Raw genomic sequence first — 19,207 nt, 5'->3', positions numbered from 1 at the left:
GTTCTAATTCTCTATCATGTTATTGTGGGAGTACTTCAACTCTTGCATATGTGACCCTGGACCACAAAACCAGTCTTAATTCGCACTGGTATGTTTGTAGCAATAGTCGACAATACATTGTATGGGTCAAAATTAAAAATATATATATTTTATGCCAAAAATCATTAGGGTATTAAGTAAAGATCATGTACCATGAATATATTTTGTAAATTTCCTACCACAAATATATCAAAACTCATTTTTTTATTAGTAATATGCATTGCTAAGGATTTAATGTGGACAACATTAAAGGCGATTTTCTCAATATTTTTATTTATTTAAAAAAAAAATCCAGATTTTCAAATAGTTGTATCTTGGCCAAATATTGTCCTATGCTAACAAACCATACATCAGTGGAAAGCTTATTTATTCAGCTTCCAGATGATAAATCTAGATTGACTGGTTTTGTGGTTCATGAAAAAAATAAATAAATAAATATATATATATATATATATATATATATATATATATATATATAAACAAACACCTTGTCGCCCCCTATTGGCGTTTAGATGGAATTTGTAGAATGGTTCAATGAACGTCTCAGTGAGTGATTCTTTTACTGATTCAAATGAGTCGAGTCATTGAGGTGATTCACTACTGCTCTGAGGGGTACCTCGGTGGGCGGGCGGATCGACGCACAATTTGTCCCACCATCACGTTGCGCACATGGCGTAGGATGTGATTGCGCCACACCCAGCTGAGCCTGAACTGCAGTTCACAGGGACTCGCTTGTGTAATAGTTGGGGGCAACCAGTGGCACGGCACGGAGCGCATGCTGCAGCTCCACAGCTGTGCCTCCCCTCATGGCCCAATAACAGCAGAAGACGGGCGGCGCATGAGCGAGAGCCTTTTACGCGTTCGTACCATTAACGAACAATAAGTGTATTTACAACTCTTGTGCTGTGATCAAAGTCAACACTGAGACATTGTAATGTCTTATCAGTCTGTTTAAAATGGGTTTGTTTTTTTATACCGCTGGATCTGCCAACCCCACCGATGCCTCTGTCTATGAGGTGAGAAAAGGCTTGTTCAAATGTGTTCTTTATTTATACTGTTGGGCTTTGCTTTGAATGCACGCTGCAGGCTCTGCCACTTGTTGACTCGGCGATTGAACATTTTGCGTCTTTTATCCACAGTTTGTAGCGCATGTTAACTGGTTAAGTTCTTAACAGCGTTCAACTTTAGTTTTATTTCTTTTGCAACCTGATACATCTGTTTGTTACAAGTCTTGCGTGTTAACCAATAGTCTTGCGTCAGGTCACGGAAGTGTGGGACTGTGTCTCAAATCGTAGTTGGTTGCTTACTTGACAGCATTTTTGGACGTAACATGATGGCCAAAGTGCTGCCTAGATAGACACTTACCAGGGTTTTGAGACACTGCCTAAGAGTAGGTCTGGGCCAAATTCAGTAAGCAAGTCTAGTGTTAGCAGTTGCTAACAATTAAACTGTCACATATTTCAAGAATAAATGGGCTAAATTTAAATTAGAATAAACTATCAATAGTTTATGTTGTGAATATGAATCAGTGTGACTGAGTGCAATATAACTGATTCAACAGCTGAAGCAGTCATTAATCTACAAACGTAAACAGGCTACATCTTTCACAATGATGTGTTTCTCCTTTACAAAGGTCTATGGATTTTGTTTTCACTGGTGAAGACGGAGCTAATCTCTCTGTCTGTAGTTCAAAGAAGTGAATTCATCAATAAAATGTGCTGAGAGATTTATTTTCCTCCTGATTGGCGATCAGAGTTAGTACAATGTTTTTATCTGTGCTTTCTGTTACAGCAAACTTAAGTTTGTGCCATACTCGGTTTTATTCAAATATATGCAAATATATATTTTGATAGTAGCAAGGTGTCTAGAGCATTTTCTATTCCATTTAGTACAAATAGATCTCTTTCATATTAAAGTATTTTTTTTCTGCATGCTGTGGTGCAATTCACATAATAGAGCAGGATAAACAGAATATTAATACAGTAGGCCCTATAGTTTGCAGAGTTAAACAATTATGTAGACTGTGTTGTGTATAGAGATACTGGTGTTTTTTATTATTATTATTTGTCGTCTGCTGGTTCTGAGGTCCAATTTGTAATTTAATTTATTGAATGTAATTGAAATTTAAAAAGAAACGTCAAGAGAAACGTCAAGAAAAAGAGATTGGCTGACATGTGTCTGCATGTGTGCAAGAGAGAACAAATACACACACACACACACACACACACAAAAAACCTTCTTTATAATTAAAGATGCTTCCAAACTGGTTTATAAAGTGGTGTAACAAAATTGGTTTTCACAAAAAGTGGTGGGTACATATACAATTACTTTTTTACTATATAGGAATAGTCAGCATATAGAATTGCTGTAGTTATGCTACTAGGTTCCTTGAAACTTAATAGGCTATTGTTCATATTGAAACGTGGTACTATAAAAACACAGCACAAAACCTGTAAATCACTCACAAGATAATGACAATACTGAAGTTGGTTAACTACAGACTGTCTGTAGTTCCATCAGACGACCACATAACCTGAAGATAAACCTCACTCCTCAGTTGCAAGTTAAACAGAATTCTGCTGAGGAGTGTATTGTGTAATAGCCTGTGCTTTTGTTCCTCCCTCCAAACCTCATGTTTACCCAAAAGACTCTTAAGATTTAGCTGACTCTGTGCTCTTGTGTTATTTATTGAGATATTTGACATTGCTGAAGAGAATGAAAGCTGGGATTAATATTACACACTGGTGGCCAAGTTAATCAACTGCTGTTAAGTGGCTATAGCCAGTTCAGATACAGGATTATCATATCATATGGTGTCACTGATACTCCACTTCTCACTAAGACTGTGGAAAACTAGTCAAGTATCGTTATTAGACAGGCCAACAGTACCTGCTGCTTTCAGCAGCTTCTCATTATAACCTATTAAACTTGAGTTAGTTTCTAATATAATGTTTTTTGGCACCGAAACGGGATATGGACAGAGTGTCCATAGCTGCAAAGAATTAGTGCAATTTGCCAAGGTCTACATGCGTCTCTCAAATGTTACTCATTTAAAAAAAAAAAAAAAAAAACGTAAAAATAATACATGAAAACAAAATGCCATTTATTTGAAAGAAGGCACATTTTTAGGCAAAACCATGAAAAAAAGTACAACAAAGTAGGTGTACTACCTGGATGACAAACTATGTGTTCATATGGTTATGTGATGATCTCCACTCTTAAAATAAAGGTTCCTTGTTGGGATTCATGGTTCCATAAAGAACCTTTAACATCAATGGAACCTTTCCATTGCACAAAAGGTTCTTTATAGTGGAAAAAGGTTCTTCTAATGAATAATTCACACTACCTGCCTCAGGAAAAAAAAGTACTTATTTTCTGAATTATTTTTCTGAATTCAAATGGAGAACCCAAAATGGTTCTTCTGTTGCATCACTGCGTAAATCCCATTTTTCAAGCTTGATTTTCAAGAGTGTGTCTGTGTTGTTACTCTGCTAGGACACTTGTGTGAACTTGATAAATTCATACATTGACTTAAAATGACCTTGACACTATTTGGTTGAGATTAATTGCACAAATGGGTCAGAAAAGCCGAATTGGTTTTGAGAAAAGGTCTTGCGTCATTTGTTTGCAGATTCCACATGTCTTGATATTTAGTATTCAGTGGAATGTGATTCATCGTGTTGGGCCTAAGTGTCCAAATACTTTTTTTGGGTCACTGTGGGCATAATACTATCCAGAGACCGTATGTTCAGTCTCATCTTGCAGAGTCAGCATTGGTTAATTGTGGATATTTGTGGTTAGTGATAAATGACACACTCAAAGGGCTGTGACGAACGGTCCTAGAAAAGAATGTTCTCAAGGATGAGGCACAGTGATATGGGACTACACTTGACCTGCTCAGCAGAATGGAGACATTTCTGGAGTTCTGTCTTCTTTGGTCTTGAATCTGGACTTCTATGGCTATGGTTTATGGTGGACAGCTTAGTAATGGCTGTGTTGTGTAAACTGTGTGGTAAAAACTGGCAGCTGTGGTTGCTAGAACAGTTTTAAGAATTGTCTTAAAACAATATTTTGAGCATTATGGGAAGAAGTTTAAAGGTGCATTTTGGTGCCTGTATATTTTATAGTTCATTTAACAAAAAATGAACTACTTAAATCTACTACTTTTAATATGGTGACTATATTGATGCATCATTATAATGTACAGTGCCTTCCATAAGTATTGGGACAGTAAAGACAAAATTGCTCTGTTGGCTGTGGAGTCAAGACATTTGCAAATATGATTAAAAGATGAATATGAGACAAAACTACAGAATGTCACATTTTATTATTAGCCGTTTCAACACATACATGCTTTACCAAATAAAAAGAACAGCACTTTTAGAGTCTATCCCACTCATTGATGTGAGCATAAGTATTGGGACAGTTGAACATAAGGCAGATATAAAAGATTAAAAGCTATTATTTAGTCGCAGATCCCTTGCGCACAATCACAGCAGTGAGTCTGTGACCCATAGACATCACCAGACTCTTGGTCTCATCCTTTGAAATGCTTTTCCCAGCCTTTAGATTAGATTAGATTAGATTAGATTCAACTTTATTGTCATTTATGCAGAGTACAAGTACAGAGCTAATGAAATGCAGTTAGCATCTAACCAGAAGTGCAAGAATATAGTGTTTTATATACATATAAGTGCAGAGTAAATGAAGATAAGATTTACAGAATGTACAGTGGAATTGCTATATACAGTATTGAGCAGAGTATATACAGAATATAAAATAGGAATGCAATGTAGGGATTGTATGTACATATGAACAGAGCAATGTAGATTATATAGATTACAGATTATATATACACATTATGAACAGCAGAAACGTGAGAACAGTGGTAATAAATAAATACAGCTGGATGAGTGTGCAAAGTATTGATAGAACAATGTATTCTATGCAAAATAGCAGTAGTGCAATATTTTAGAAATAGTTTACTGTGCTTGTACAGTAACAACTTTAGACAGTTTATAGTGTAATGACTTTGACAATGTGCAGTCTGTGCAAAATATGAGTAGTGCAAATGCATGTGTGTAAAGTACTGTGACCAGTGCAGTAATAAGCAGGTGCAGGTTAGATTGGTGGTGTGGCGTTCAGAAGTGTCACAGCCTCGGGGAAGAAGCTCTTCCTGAGCCTACTAGTGCGAGAGCGTAGGCACCTGTAACGCCTGCCGGATGGAAGGAGGGTGAAAAGTCCATGGTTAGGGTGAGAGGCATCCTTGATGATGTTTCTTGCCCTGCCCAGACAGCGCTTATAATAAATGTTCTCAATGGAAGTTAGCTGGGTGCCGGTAATCCGTTGAGCAGTTTTCACCACCCGCTGGAGTGCTTTGCGGTCAGATGCGGAGCAATTGCTGTACCATACTGAGATGCAGTTCGTGAGTATGCTCTCAATGGTACAGCGGTAGAATTCCACAAGGATCCTGGGATTCAGGTGAACTTTCTTAAGACTCCTTAAGAAGTAAAGGCGCTGCTGTGCCTTTTTGACCAGAGTAGAGGTGTTATGGGACCAGGTGAGGTCATCAGAGATGTGGATGCCAAGGAACTTGAAACTCGACACACGCTCCACTTCAGCTCCGTTGATGTAGATGGGTGTGTGTGCATGACTCCTAGTCCGCCTGAAGTCCACAATGATCTCCTTTGTCTTCTGGGTGTTTAGCTGTAGATTGTTGGTGGCACACCACACCGCCAGGTGCTGCACCTCATCCCTGTAGGCTGACTCATCGTCATCCTTGATCAGACCTACCACCGTGGTGTCATCTGCAAATTTGATTATGGTGTTGGAGCCATAAACAGGAACACAGTCATGGGTGAAGAGGGAGTACAGGAGAGGGCTCAGTACGCAGCCCTGTGGCACGCCGGTGTTCAGGGTGATGATGGAGGAGGAGAGGTTATCTAACTTGACGGACTGAGGTCTGTTAGTCAGAAAATCTAGAATCCAATTGCAGATGGGTGTGCTGATTCCAAGCTGGCTGAGCTTGGAGATCAGCTTGGAGGGGACTACTGTATTAAATGCAGAACTGAAGTCCATGAACAGCATTCTCACATGTGTGTTTTGACTGTCCAGGTGGGTGAGGGCAGAGTGAAGCGCTGTTGAGATGGCGTCCTCTGTTGACCTATTGTGGCGATAGGCAAATTGGAATGGGTCTAGTGTAGCAGGGAGACAGGATTTTAGGTGGGATGCAACCAGTTTCTCAAAACACTTGGCAATGATGGGGGTGAGTGCAACAGGACGGAAGTCGTTAGGGACCGAGGCAGTGGAGTGTTTCGGTACTGGTACGATGGTGGAGGTTTTGAAGATAGTGGGGACAGTTGTTTGGGCCAGGGACAGATTGAAAATGTCCGTGAAGACCTCAGCTAGCTGCTCCGCACAGGCTTTAAGCACACGACCAGGTATTCCGTCAGGGCCAGCTGCCTTCCGTGCATTCACCTTACGCAAAGTGGAGTAAACATCTGATGTGGAGAGTGTGAGAGGCAGTTCACTGGGTTGATGCTCAGCTTTGAGTGAGATCTCCTTATTATTTTGATCAAATCGAGCATAAAAGTGGTTGAGCTCGTCTGGGAGGGAGGCAGAGCTGGAGGGGGGCACAGAGTTAGGTGGTTTGTAATCCGTGATAGATTGTATGCCTTGCCACATACGTCGGGGGTCTGAAGAATTGAAGTGTTCTTCAATCTTCTGTTTGTGTGTGAGTTTGGCCTGGCAGATACCCTTCCTCAGGTTGGCTCTGGCTGAGCTGTAAGCCTCCTGGTCTCCAGACCTGAAGGCTGCATCTCTTGCTTTGAGCAGGAGGCGAACCTCTCTGTTCATCCAGGGCTTCTGATTGGGGAAGATTTTTATTTTTTTGTGTGTAGTCACTCTGCTCACACAGCTGTTGATGTGCTCCATGACAGAGTTGGTGTACGTGTCAATGTTAATCTGAGAGTTTGTGGTGGCCTGGGCAGCAAACTCACTCCAGTCTGTGAGCTGGAATTGATGTTGAAGAGTGGAGTCAGCACCTTCCAGCCAGATTTTAACAGTCCTTGTTGTAGGTTTCACACGTTTGATGACCGGGGTATACTTGGGGAGCAGGAACAAAGAGAGGTGATCAGACTGACCCAGGTGGGGGAGGGGTGTGACTTTGTAGGCATCACTCACATTAGTGTAAACGTGGTCCAATGTTTTATGTCCTCTTGTAGTGCAGGAGACATTTTGATTAAATTTAGGGAGAACAGATCTAAGAGTGCAGTGATTGAAGTCCCCAGCAACAATAAAGGCTCCATCCGGGTGCAGGGTTTGTAATTTGCTAATAGCAGCACAAAGTTCTTTCATAGCCACGTTAGCATTAGCGTCCGGAGGTACATAAACTGCAGCAGCAACAATGCAAGTGAACTCACGTGGTAGATAGAATGGCCTGCACTTGATAATCAGGAACTCCAGCTCAGCAGAGCAGTAGGTATCAACAATGACAGAGTCTTTGCACCATGATTTATTTACATAAATGCATACTCCACCACCTTTGTTTTTACCAGAGGTTGCTGCTACTCTGTCAGCCCTGAAGAGAGCACGTCCATCCATATGCACCACACTGTTTGGGACATCGTTGCAGAGCCATGTTTCAGTGAAGAACATAACATTACAGTCCATAAGCCATTTCTGTGTGAGGGTCCAGATCTTTAGTTCGTCCATCTTGTTCATCAGAGACCGTACATTGGCAAGGAAGATGCTGGGCAGAGCTGGTCGATGTGGGTTTAGCCTTAGCTTAGCACGCAGCCCTCCACGCTTTCCCCGTCTTTGTTTACGGTCTCGACGCCGACGCCGAGCACTTCCGGTCGGTACGAGTGATCCGCTTGTCCGCGGTGATCTCAGTAGCTCCGGCGGGAGTTCGCTGAAGTCGAAAGGATGATCTAAAACTATGTTGGAACACTGTTTGTTGATGTCCAAAAGTGATTGTTTACTATAGCTGTAGTTCGCATAACTGGATCGCGCGAACACGAGTGAAATAACCAGGTAAATTAACACTATTTTCCAAAATCTGGTAAGACGCTGAGCCTCGCGATGTGTTCGCGCCGCCATCTTGTCTTAAATTTAATGCAGCCGATTCCCATTGTTGCTTGTTTTGGGGAGTTTCTGCCTTTACTCTCCTCTTCAGCTGGTGAAATTCATGTTCAATCGGATTTAAATCTGGAGATTGACTTGGGCAATGTAAGACTTTCCATTTCTTTGCCCTTATAAATTCCTTGACTGAACTGGCAGGGTATTTTTTTATAGACACGTCTTTGAGGGTTCATTTTCACAGCTTTTATGATTTGTCTGTCATCAACTACTGTTGTTTTCTCAGCCGAGCAGATCATTGTTGGTGTCGCTGGTGGTTTCCAAACTCTTGATTTCTCAATATCCTTTGTTTTTGCTAGAGCTCTAATTGACTTCCTGTTTTCTTTTAGCATCCAAATTTCTTGCTTTTCTCTCAAAGTCAGCTCCCTCTTTGGCTTAATTAGCTTGAGTAATGTTTTATATATATTTTTAAATGTAACAAGAGTGACTTTAACGTAGCCTTTGTTTAAAATTTTTTTTTATTAATTTTTATATTAGTTTAGTTATTTTAGTACTTAAACTAAATGAGAAATGTTGCCTTGCAACCTAGATGTAATAAGTTTAAGTTTTGTATATTTTAATATTGTTTTATATTTTATTGTTTCTGTGAACTTTGTAATGCAAATGTTTTTGTTTCTTAGTCCATCCTTATTATTTACTGTATAGCAGCCCTTTACATTATTTTCCTTACATTTATGGTCAGACTACATTTACATTTACATTTAGTCATTTGACAGACGCTTTTATCCAAAGCGACTTACAATTGGGGAATACAAAAAGCGATTAATCTTGAAGAGGCAATCAGACAGAGGAAGTGCTCATAACACCAAGTCTCAGTCATTGTTCAAATAAGTACAAGCTAGTAAGCGGAGAGAAAGATAGAGGGAAAGAGCTTTTTTTTTTTTTTTTTTGGAGTTTAGGATGAAGTCAAGTACTGCCGAAAGAGATGAGTTTTCAGTTGTTGCTTGAAGATTGCCAGGGATACGGCGTTCCGGATAGGGTTGAGAAGATTATTCCACCAGCCAGGAATGGTGAACGAGAATGTTCTGGAGAGTGATTTTGAGCCTCTCTGTGATGGTACCACAAGGCGTCGCTCACTAGCAGATCTCAAACGTCTGGAGGGATGTAGGTTCGTAATAGTGAGTGGAAGTAGGAGGGTGCTTAGCCTGTGGTAGTTCTGTATGCAAGCATCAGTGTCTTGAACTTGATGCGAGCTGCCACTGGTAGCCAGTGCAAGGAGATGAAGAGAGGTGTAACATGCGCTCTTTTGGGCTCGTTGAAGATCAGTCGTGCCGCTGAATTCTGAATCATTTGTAGAGATTTGATTGTGTTTGATGGCAGACCAGCCAGAAGAGCATTGCAGTAGTCCAGTCTAGAAACAACAAGGGCCTGGACAAGAAGTTGCGCAGCATGCTCTATCAGAAAGGGCCTGATCTTTCTGATGTTGTGTAGTGCAAACCTGCAGGATCGAGCAGTCTTTGCAATGTGGTCTTTGAAGGTCAGCTGGTCATCAAAGATTACACCAAGATTTCTGACCGAAGTTGATGGGGTAATCATTGTTGAGCCTAACTGAATCGTGAAGTCATGCTGTAGAGTCGGAGTGGCAGGGAAGACCAGAAGTTCCGTCTTTGCCAGGTTGAGCTGTAGGTGATGTTCTTTATAGCATCTCATTATAATGCAGCCACTCCTCTGCTGCCTGTAATTTTCCGTTGACCAATCCCTGGCCCTTTACTCAAGTGTGTGTGTGTGTGTGTGTGTGTGTGCGTGCACCCCTCTTCCTCTCCTGTGTATCATGACTGTTGTGCTGAAAGGACTTTCACAAGGCTGCTGAAGGACTGTGGAGTATAATGTCTATACTGCTGGAGAAGACAAGAATGGTAGAGAACTGGATCACCTAATTTTTCTTATTTAATCATTAACTGGTTCATGAAATGAAACAAACATGCCTTTTGAAGGTTTCTGCTTGTTTTGCTCTGATCTAGCTGTAGTCTTTATATTCTTGATGGCAACTGGGTGTGCTTAATGTGTAACTGGATTTACTTTAGAAAGAAAAAGAAAGCTGATTCAAATGGTTTGGTAATTGTTAGTTTTTGCTGTGTAAAAAGTTGACAATGTGACTCTATCAAATATGAAATATTCAGACAGTTTTTGTTCTTTTATGTTTGGATTTGACATGAAAAGTGTTTTTGGATTTTGAAGCCAGTGCTTTGTTCACCGACGTAATGCTTTTATCCCTAGATCTAACAAGGTTATTTCAGGTTGTAAACCTCATGCGTTGCAAAGATATGTCAAATGTTTTTTTATATTGAATAATATATTTAAAACCCTTTTTTGAAAATAATGTATTTAAGGTGCAAGGAAAATATGTTTTGAAATTTTGAAATTGAAGAATGGTATAAAAATGTTCTGATTCATTAGGTTTAATTTAATTTTTGTACATTTCTGGACATTCCTATTTGTCATTGCCCCACTCTTCTGGTAAAATGTTTGTTTGATTCAGAGGGTTTTACCTGACAAATGTGTTGCTTTATTTCACACAGATATAAACACGGATTGCACCATAGCATTGTGTTTTAGAGTGAATAGTTTATCACTAGTTTAAAGAATAGTTAACCCAAAAATGAAGAATTGCTGATAATTTGCTGTCCCTCAGGCCATCCAAGATGTTTAAAGAGTTTGTTTCTTCATTGGAACAAATTTGAAGAAATTTAGCTTTACATCACTTTCTCACCAATGGATACTCTGCAGTGAGAAAACAATATTATAGAGAACTTGAATCTTAGTTTGAAATTAAAAATGTCTCAGCTTTTCACTTCTCAAGATAATTGGTGGACTGGAGTGGAGAGGATTACTTGTGGATTACTGTGATGCTTTTATCAGCTGTTTTTTGACTCATTCTGACGGCACCCATTCACTGCAAAGGATCCAACGATGAGTAAGTCATATAATGCTAAATTTCTTTAAATCTGTTCCCATGAAGAAACAAATTCACACATTTCGAATGGCCTGAGGGTGAGCACATTTACAACACACATTAATTTCAGGGTGAACTGTTCCTTTACGATTTGCTGTTCTAGAGATAAATGGTGAATCCACAAAACATTTATCGTGTATCCTGTTTTTTTCCCAGCAGGTTCTTCACTGTGAGGGTGTGAATAATAAAAGCTACGTGTGTGAGACGGGACACTGTTGTGGAGAGTCCCAGTGCTGCAGCTACTACTATGAACTCTGGTGTAAGTACATCATTGTGTTTGTTATAAGATTACAAGGTTTGATAAGAATTCATAAAGGCTCGTTCACATTTACTCTAGAATGGCAAAGAAGAAACTGCTCGGTACAAGAATGCTGATGAAATTGAACTTCCAAAAATTCAATCAACTTGAATCTGATGTGATATTTCTTCACTTCAGCTGAATTTCCTGATTGTGCTGAATGAATAAATGAGACCGAGCCTTAAGAGGCTCAGAAGAACTAAACAAAATATATGCCGAAATGAGGAGAAAAGCTTAAGATGCTTGACCTTCTGCTAAGTGTGGAGTAAAAATGACGAGACTCACTAATCCTTATGCAGAGGGTATGACCATTAGTTGTGGTTTTAGTCTAAGAGGAATTAGTCAGGTTTTAAGTAACCGTATAGAGTACAAAGACATATTTTAAATATTTTGCTGGTTTGTGTGGGATTATTTCTTTGTGGTTTATTTTTCTTCAGGGTTCTGGCTGGTGTGGGCCATCATCTTCATCCTGAGCTGCTGCTGCGTTTGTCATCATCGTCGCACCAAACACAGACTGCAACAACAACAACGACAGCATGAGATCAACCTCATTGCCTACAGAGAGGTTCACAACTACACCTCACTGCCCTTCTACTACAGTAATGTCATCCTTCTTATTTATTTAGAATTTCTTCATTCTATAACCCTGGACAATAATAATAAAATTAAACTGACTTGAAGTCATTTCGAAGTAATTAGGAAATAGTCAGTATGCTTTTTTTATATGTATACTATGTAGAAGAAATATTTAATTTGCTAGATTGCTGATTTTATGAGTGCTTGTGTAGAGCAGCAATCAAATGATGTGTAGAAATTGGGGCTATCAGTAAAAACATTTAATGCGACTTTAAATTAATCACGTACATTATGTGTCGGCATATCTCAGTATATTTTCTTAGTATGTGTTTGGATTGAGAGTGAAATTTTTTCTCTGAAAGATTTATTTGATGGGCTTGACCTGGTTTTGCTGTAAGATGAGACGATTCATATACATCTCCTACTCTGCACCTGCTGCCTGTGGTTTGTTTACCCTCAGCGAGAGCACGTGTGAAACACAGTCTTAGCAAACATTTTGTTTGAGTTTTTTTATGCCATGGGATGACAAGGTTGATCAAAGTCCTTATTTAAGACACGCTGGTTCACATGTCGAGCATCTTGAAAATGCCCCCCCGGCAGTTAGTTTCTGTGTAGGCAATAGGCATGCAAATACAGCTGCTGTCTTCCAATCTTTAACCCTTTTTTGTCAAGATTATATTAATATTAAGTTAATTTATAATGGTCCTTTTACAGCATTAAGCAGACTGAAGTCAAACCTTAAGGACTGTGTGGGCAACTAATTGCATGATTAATATTATGAGTAATATCAGGATTCCTGTTCTCAGTGAACATTCTTGCCATTCATGAACTGGCTGTGATCAGAACCAAGGCAAACAACACAAGTGCACAAAATATTCAATAAAATTGAATGTATAAATATAGACACGCATTTCAGTGAGTCAGAGTACACTGTACTGTACAGACGTAGTGTTAATCTAATCTGTGTTGTGAGCATGTCACATGATAATAACTACTTCAGTTGTTATCGACTTATTTTGCTTTATCATTTTATGGCTTGTTATTATTTTATCTTGACGTAGTGTCATAAAAATGCTTGCTTACAATGAAGTGTACACAATGAACCTAGCAGAACATACATTACCTGCCCTATAGAAGAGATATAGAGCTTTACTGGGTTTGATTATTTTCTTGGTTTCGTGTCTTTTTTTATTTATTTTATTTTGGGAGGCTCTGAGAATGGTAGACCTCCTGATCGGAGACCGTTGTAGCTTTTTACTGTAGTGTACTAATCTGTGACCCCCTAGACCACAGTGAATCTCAGTCGGACCATAAGCCGTGTGATGATGTAAGATGGATTTTGGTCTGGTGGTTTGCACTGTTGCATGATCAAAGCCTTGTTACTAAGTGGGTTTATAATGTTATTATAAATATAGCATTCATTCTGAATGAAACAGAGGGAATGAAACTGGAGTGACCCATATTTTCTTCTCAAATATAAATCCTTATTAAATTATATTGATCAGTCTTCAGACCGATTTTAAAAATACAAAAATGTTACTTAGTTTGTGTTTCATAATTATTGGTACAACCACCTGACCTCGCAGCCATGATGAAACCTTCATTTAATTTTTGGTCATTTATGTTAATGTTTAACCAGAGAGACACCAGATATGTTTAATGTAACAAATGTCCTGATTTAAAGCTATTCGCACAAAACTGAACATTCTGTAATAAAGTGCAATCTGTTTTCATTAGCCATGGATCAAGGACAGCTCACAAAATCTGATGAATCACACTGATTGTTGATGTAATGAGCTGACAAACTTGGTATTTTGGGTTTTGTGTATTAACACGGTCTGTTAAAAATAGTGCATATTAAAAAAAGGGCTATACATTGTCTTGTTAAAGTGATATTTGAGTGATAAAATCTGAATGGTCAAAAACAGTTGAGAACTCTTCAAAATAGTGTCTTCTGCATAAGGAAGAAAGCGTTGAAGCCCAAGTCAAAATTGACATCAAATGTTGAAATTATGAAATACTAAGTCAAAACTGACAAAAAGTTGAAGTACAGAAAGTAGAAATTAATAAAAAGTCAAAACACTGACATGCTGTCATTATTATGAGATAAAAAAGTCAAACGTATGACATATGAGTAAGTAATATGTAAAAATTATGGCATTAAAAAGTCAAAATTGTGATATAAAAATTATGATTGTGACATGGAAATTCAAAAGTATGACTGCCAAAACTGACACTGTCATGACTGAGATACAAAGTCATTAGATTAAATCAAGATTATTATAAAAGGTATAATAAAGTTATAAATTCAAATTATAATAAAAATGATCAAGTCAAAACTGATATACTGTGACAAATATGAGAGTTGAAACTGAAAGTGAATTGACACTTATTTTTTCTTGTCATAATAATGACTATGACTTTAATTATATCATCGATTTGAGTTGTCATAAATTGAGAAAGAAAATCGAAATAGAAGTGTTTTGTCATAATTTTGACTTTTTTATCTCATAAATGTCATAATTATGATTTACTAAAGCATGTTTTTTATTTTATTTTATTATACTTATGTGACAGAAGTAGACTTCCATATGAAAGTCATACAAGTTTGGAACAACATGAGCTCTTCAACCAAAACAAAGTCTGAATTTTGAATGCTTCAGATTCTCCCTGCTGATCTCAGACATTTTCTCACCATTCTTCCTCTTTCAGGATTCCTACCCAACTATCTCCTTCCAGAGTACGAGGAGGCAGTGCATCGGCCCGCTACACCCCCTCCTCCATATAGTGCCTTAAACGCCGGCCCTCCGACCTACACCAGCCCTTTAACCACTGACCAGCAGGATACACACTGCACACCTGGACAGACCACTCCAGTGCCCCCTGCATCTGACACGCTTTGTTCCAGACCTAGTCTAGAGGAGATCCACACCTCTAACGGGTACCACCAGAAAGAAGACGGCAAGTGCGAGATGGAGTTAGAGGGGGGCAGATCCGCACAGAGCGCTCAGCAGCCTCCCAGCATGGAGAAGCAGAACGAGTGCAGGAAGGAGCCGCTCAGGAATGTGGCGATACCTGACGAGAAAGAGAGGATTCTGGGAAGACACCGCAGATTCACAGGGGATTCTGGGATTGAGGTGTGTGTTTGTGGACGAGGCTTGGAGAGCCATGAGCCAAAAGAATTCGAGGGGCTTTTGAGCGAGGAGGGCCAGGAGGACTTCTGCGAGGAATGTGGCCTTCGTTTCTACGGAGAGGAACATCAGGGACTTCTGTCCCCAGAAAACAGGGTGGAGCGTGGAGCATCGCCAATGTCCCAATCTCAGCCTCATCCGGTCTGCCTCTATTTGCATACTATTAATGAACAAGAGGGTCCACAACATAGTAACACAGAATCGTAAAACTAAATGCATGATATTACTGGAAAAAAAAGTGAGAGGAGCACAGGCATACAGGGAAGCTGCAGTATGCAGTGCAGGAGCAAGCAAACACTTTGAGTAATTGCACAATATATGCATTTGTTTATAAGTATGTTATGGAAACAACTGGATGTTCTCTGCATTATTGTTTAATGTACAGAGCATCTTTTTATGTGGTTAAAAAGCTCAAAAGTGCACAAGGATGGGCTCTACTTGCTGCACTACACGATAAATGTGGTGCTGTAATGGTGCGTTCAGGTATTCCCGGGAGATTCGTATTTGAGTTGAGTCGTCATAATTATAACATCCGATGTGATCAGATCACTGTGGTTGGAGAAAGATGGTGTGGCAACTTTTCTACACACACAAAAAGAAATTCCACTAAATGATGAATAATGACTGCACATAAGGTTTCTTTTTACTTTTTAAAGATTTTTATTTAATGTGTAAAGGTGCTGTAAATTGAATCATAGTCTATTGTAATTGTACAATACTTTTGTACATGCAACATAGCTAGTTTTATTGTAAAAGAAAAAGAAAACAAATTTACAGTCAATTCGTCCGGAACTCAGAAATTTCGTATCCATAGTTTCCTACTTCGTAATTGCGACTTGTGGTGGCAATCGTTTGCGTTCAACTTGTAAATACGATCTTTCTGACATGCATAATAAGACATCCTCCAGGTGCGACCACATTTACTCTGAATTCAAATGAATTGCAATCCGTGTGAACAGGAGATTCGTGTTCAAGTTGGTAATGTGAATTTGTTGCATTCACCAGAAATGACAGAAAGCTGCTTGGTTTGAAATTGACTTCTGTGTGAGCATTGCTTCATGCATTGCTACACTGAGAGTGGACCATTTTTACCTTCGAAATCTCGCTGAAATTGTACTAATGTGACCAGACTTTAACTGTGCAGTCTTAGGACTGAGGTTCTAAATACGTAAACACTAGTGTGTTGAACTCTCAGTGTCTCAGGACACAGGTCAAAGAGCAGTCTAAAAACTGACTGAACACCAAAAAACACCATGTGCTTTTAATATCCATGTTGACGTTCCCTGTGATGGGACAAATGGTGTGTATTAAGTTTTTGTTTTGCACATCACGTTCTTCTGAATGAATCATGTTCATGATTATTCATTTCAAATACAAAGTATTTACATACTGTCTTAATTCACATTTTGTCTGTTTATATTGTCGTCTTTTTGGCTGCCGTATGCTCTGATGAATTATTCATGTGTATTTAGAAGTCAGAACAAGTTTGATTCATAAATCTGAGTTTTATAGCCAAAGTAGGCTATATAGATTATGAAACGGGGCAGATGTTAGAATTAGGCTTGGAGCTTTTAAATGCTGCTTTATTACTACTAATCAGTTTTTGGTTGCAAGCAAACACTACATAATGTATATTCCGTTGAACCTGTAGGAATAAAAGCCTTGCCAAAGGGAGGTGTCTTTAGTACACAAGCATTTACTGTGTAAAGTGAGTTCTTCTATAGGTGCTTAGTCATTGATATAAGCTACCAAGTGAACTCCAAAGACAGAAACATTTTCATGTTTTATAATGATAATATACATATGTGTAAAACATATCTTGTTGAACTTGATGTTAGATGACACATATGGGTACAGATTTGATTAAGCTGTATGGTGGTAAAATGATTTTTCAAATGCCTTTTATATAATTTTTGCACTGTTACAACCACACTGTTTCACATGCCAGTTGTCAAGTATCATCTTGAATATAGCCTCATAGAATATAGTTTTATACAAAAGCTCTTCTTCATGAAAGCTCAAAAGCTGTGCCTTGATTTTATATTCACATGCAAATTAATGAGCCATATATGTAATTATAAAATGATTTATTTTTGTATTTCTGCACCAAAGCAGCTTCAGTTTCAAGTTCTTGCATGACCACTGAAGCGCTCTTTCAAAGGTCTCCATGTTTCTGAATGTTATTCGTCTCTGTGATGACAATCTATTATTATTAGAGCTAGCTTGGAGACAGATACCTAATCAATCTCTTTCTCAGATATATTAACAAGATGCTGATTTTCAAAGTCTTAAATGCTCTTATGCACTCTGCGCATCTCACGTAAGACTTCAGATATGATATTGTACAGCCTGCAGCTGTTTTGTCTAACAATCTATGTAATCAAATGAGTTCTGGCACAGTTCATATTTTTATCTGTTTATCTTGTGTTATGCAAAAACTAATCGTGACACTGTACATTAAATCAAATCAAAACATGTGTAAGTGTTTTATTTTTTTTTTACATGTTTTTTAAAAGCTGTAAGGATTGTGATTCATTCCAGTGACTCGAATCTTTGAATCAGTTCACTAACAAGATCCTTTCGATGGGCATTTGAATAGTGCAATGTAGTAAACTGGTTTAAAGATTGCAGTGCTTTAGTGCAGAGGTCTTCAACCCTGTTCCTGAAGACTGAAGAGTTTAGCTACAACCCTAATCAAACACACCTGAAGCGGCCAATCAAGCTCCTCGAGACTGCTTTCCGTTTGGAAATAAGCTTTCCAGGAGAGTGGGTCCCCAGGTCCAACAATTAAAGAAATGTCGAAAAATAAACATAAAAATGCTGCAGGGATGTGAACTTCATGAAGCGGTGCTCTTTGGATGTAGGGACTCTTTTGTGTCATCAATCCAAGGCACTCGAAAATATTGTGAATAAAAGTAAAAAACAAAAATGAAATGTTTAAACTCTCACTCGGATGCTGCTTCATCCCTTATTTGAACGTTATAACAACCCAAAAGCAGATTACCATGTTAAATATATGTGACAATCAGAGTCCCTGCTATATTAACTAGACAATAATTTGACACAAATCTACTTTAAACTTTATTTTAAGCAACTGGTGTAGGCTCATTTACAATGTTTTCTTATTTTTCATATTCATTATGACATATTCTTTTATGGTTTTATTACATTGCATTCATATGAATGTATTACTCATATACTCAGTTACTCAAGCAGGGCTATTATGCATTTATATTCATATTTCCAGTTATACTCATATAGGCTATATTCCATTGACGTTGTATATTTCCTTCATTTGACATGGTACACCCTGTTATGCTCCATTTATGTTGGACAGGATGTTGGAAACTCATTCTTTATGCATAATGTTTTTTTTTTATATGCACAGATGTTGTTTGGTTTGTCTTTCATTTTCTTAGTATGCACTCCCTTCTAAGTTGATATGATATTTAGCCTAGTGATATTTGAAGATTTGCAGAGCTTGCTGTTTCTGCTCAAAGGGTGTAACAACCACAACAACCTCCTCCGACAAGTCAAGTTGACCTTGCTCTGACATTATCTAAATAAGGGGAGGGAAAGGAAAATAGTAGGAGAGAAAATGATCAGACGAGAATAGGCCTATTCTATGGCCTGTGACGATGTAGGTCTCTAGCCTATATAATGCCCCTTCAACTGGTATCTTTAGTCTTTCCTTCTCTTTGCATGCTCTGAAGATCTTCATCTTTTGAATATTACTATGCTCAGATCAGATTACTCAGACTTTTATCTTAGTTTTAGGAGAATATGCTCAGCTGGATATTGTATCCAGTTTTTAATCTTTCTTTAATTTTCATATTTCAACACTTACGCATCTGTAATCAGTATCACTTATACTTACGATAACTGATTTTTAATAAACTACACTTTTACAGAAAGTGTGCCTGGATCTCTTCTCGGTGCATCACAACCAAACTAGTATTTTGTGAACATATTCATCTGAAACTCTTATGTCGACTTTGTGTAAATAATCCC

The 19,207-nt window shown here is 38.5% G+C and overlaps 1 protein-coding gene across 2 annotated transcripts; it reads left to right on the top strand.

Annotated features, from left to right (window-relative positions):
• Positions 1-638: 638 nt before the first annotated feature.
• LOC306872216 (WW domain binding protein 1-like) lies at positions 639-17,673 on the top strand. 2 transcript variants are annotated; one of them, XM_079420705.1, is made up of 4 exons: positions 639-1,055; positions 11,291-11,390; positions 11,867-12,028; positions 14,718-17,673. In XM_079420705.1, the coding sequence occupies exons 1-4, from the start codon at positions 996-998 to the stop codon at positions 15,401-15,403; spliced, it is 1,008 nt and encodes a 335-aa protein (XP_079276831.1). In that variant the 5' UTR covers positions 639-995; the 3' UTR covers positions 15,404-17,673. The 2 variants fall into 2 exon arrangements, with proteins under 2 accessions (XP_079276831.1, XP_079276830.1); XM_079420704.1 differs by having other exon boundaries at positions 11,288-11,390.
• Positions 17,674-19,207: the final 1,534 nt, after the last annotated feature.

This window comes from Barbus barbus (genome assembly GCF_936440315.1).
Source record: "Barbus barbus genome assembly, chromosome: 7".
NCBI classification, from domain to species: domain Eukaryota; kingdom Metazoa; phylum Chordata; class Actinopteri; order Cypriniformes; family Cyprinidae; genus Barbus; species Barbus barbus.
The sequence above is the reverse complement of the archived record's forward strand: the minus strand, read 5'-3'. Positions and strand labels throughout refer to the sequence as shown.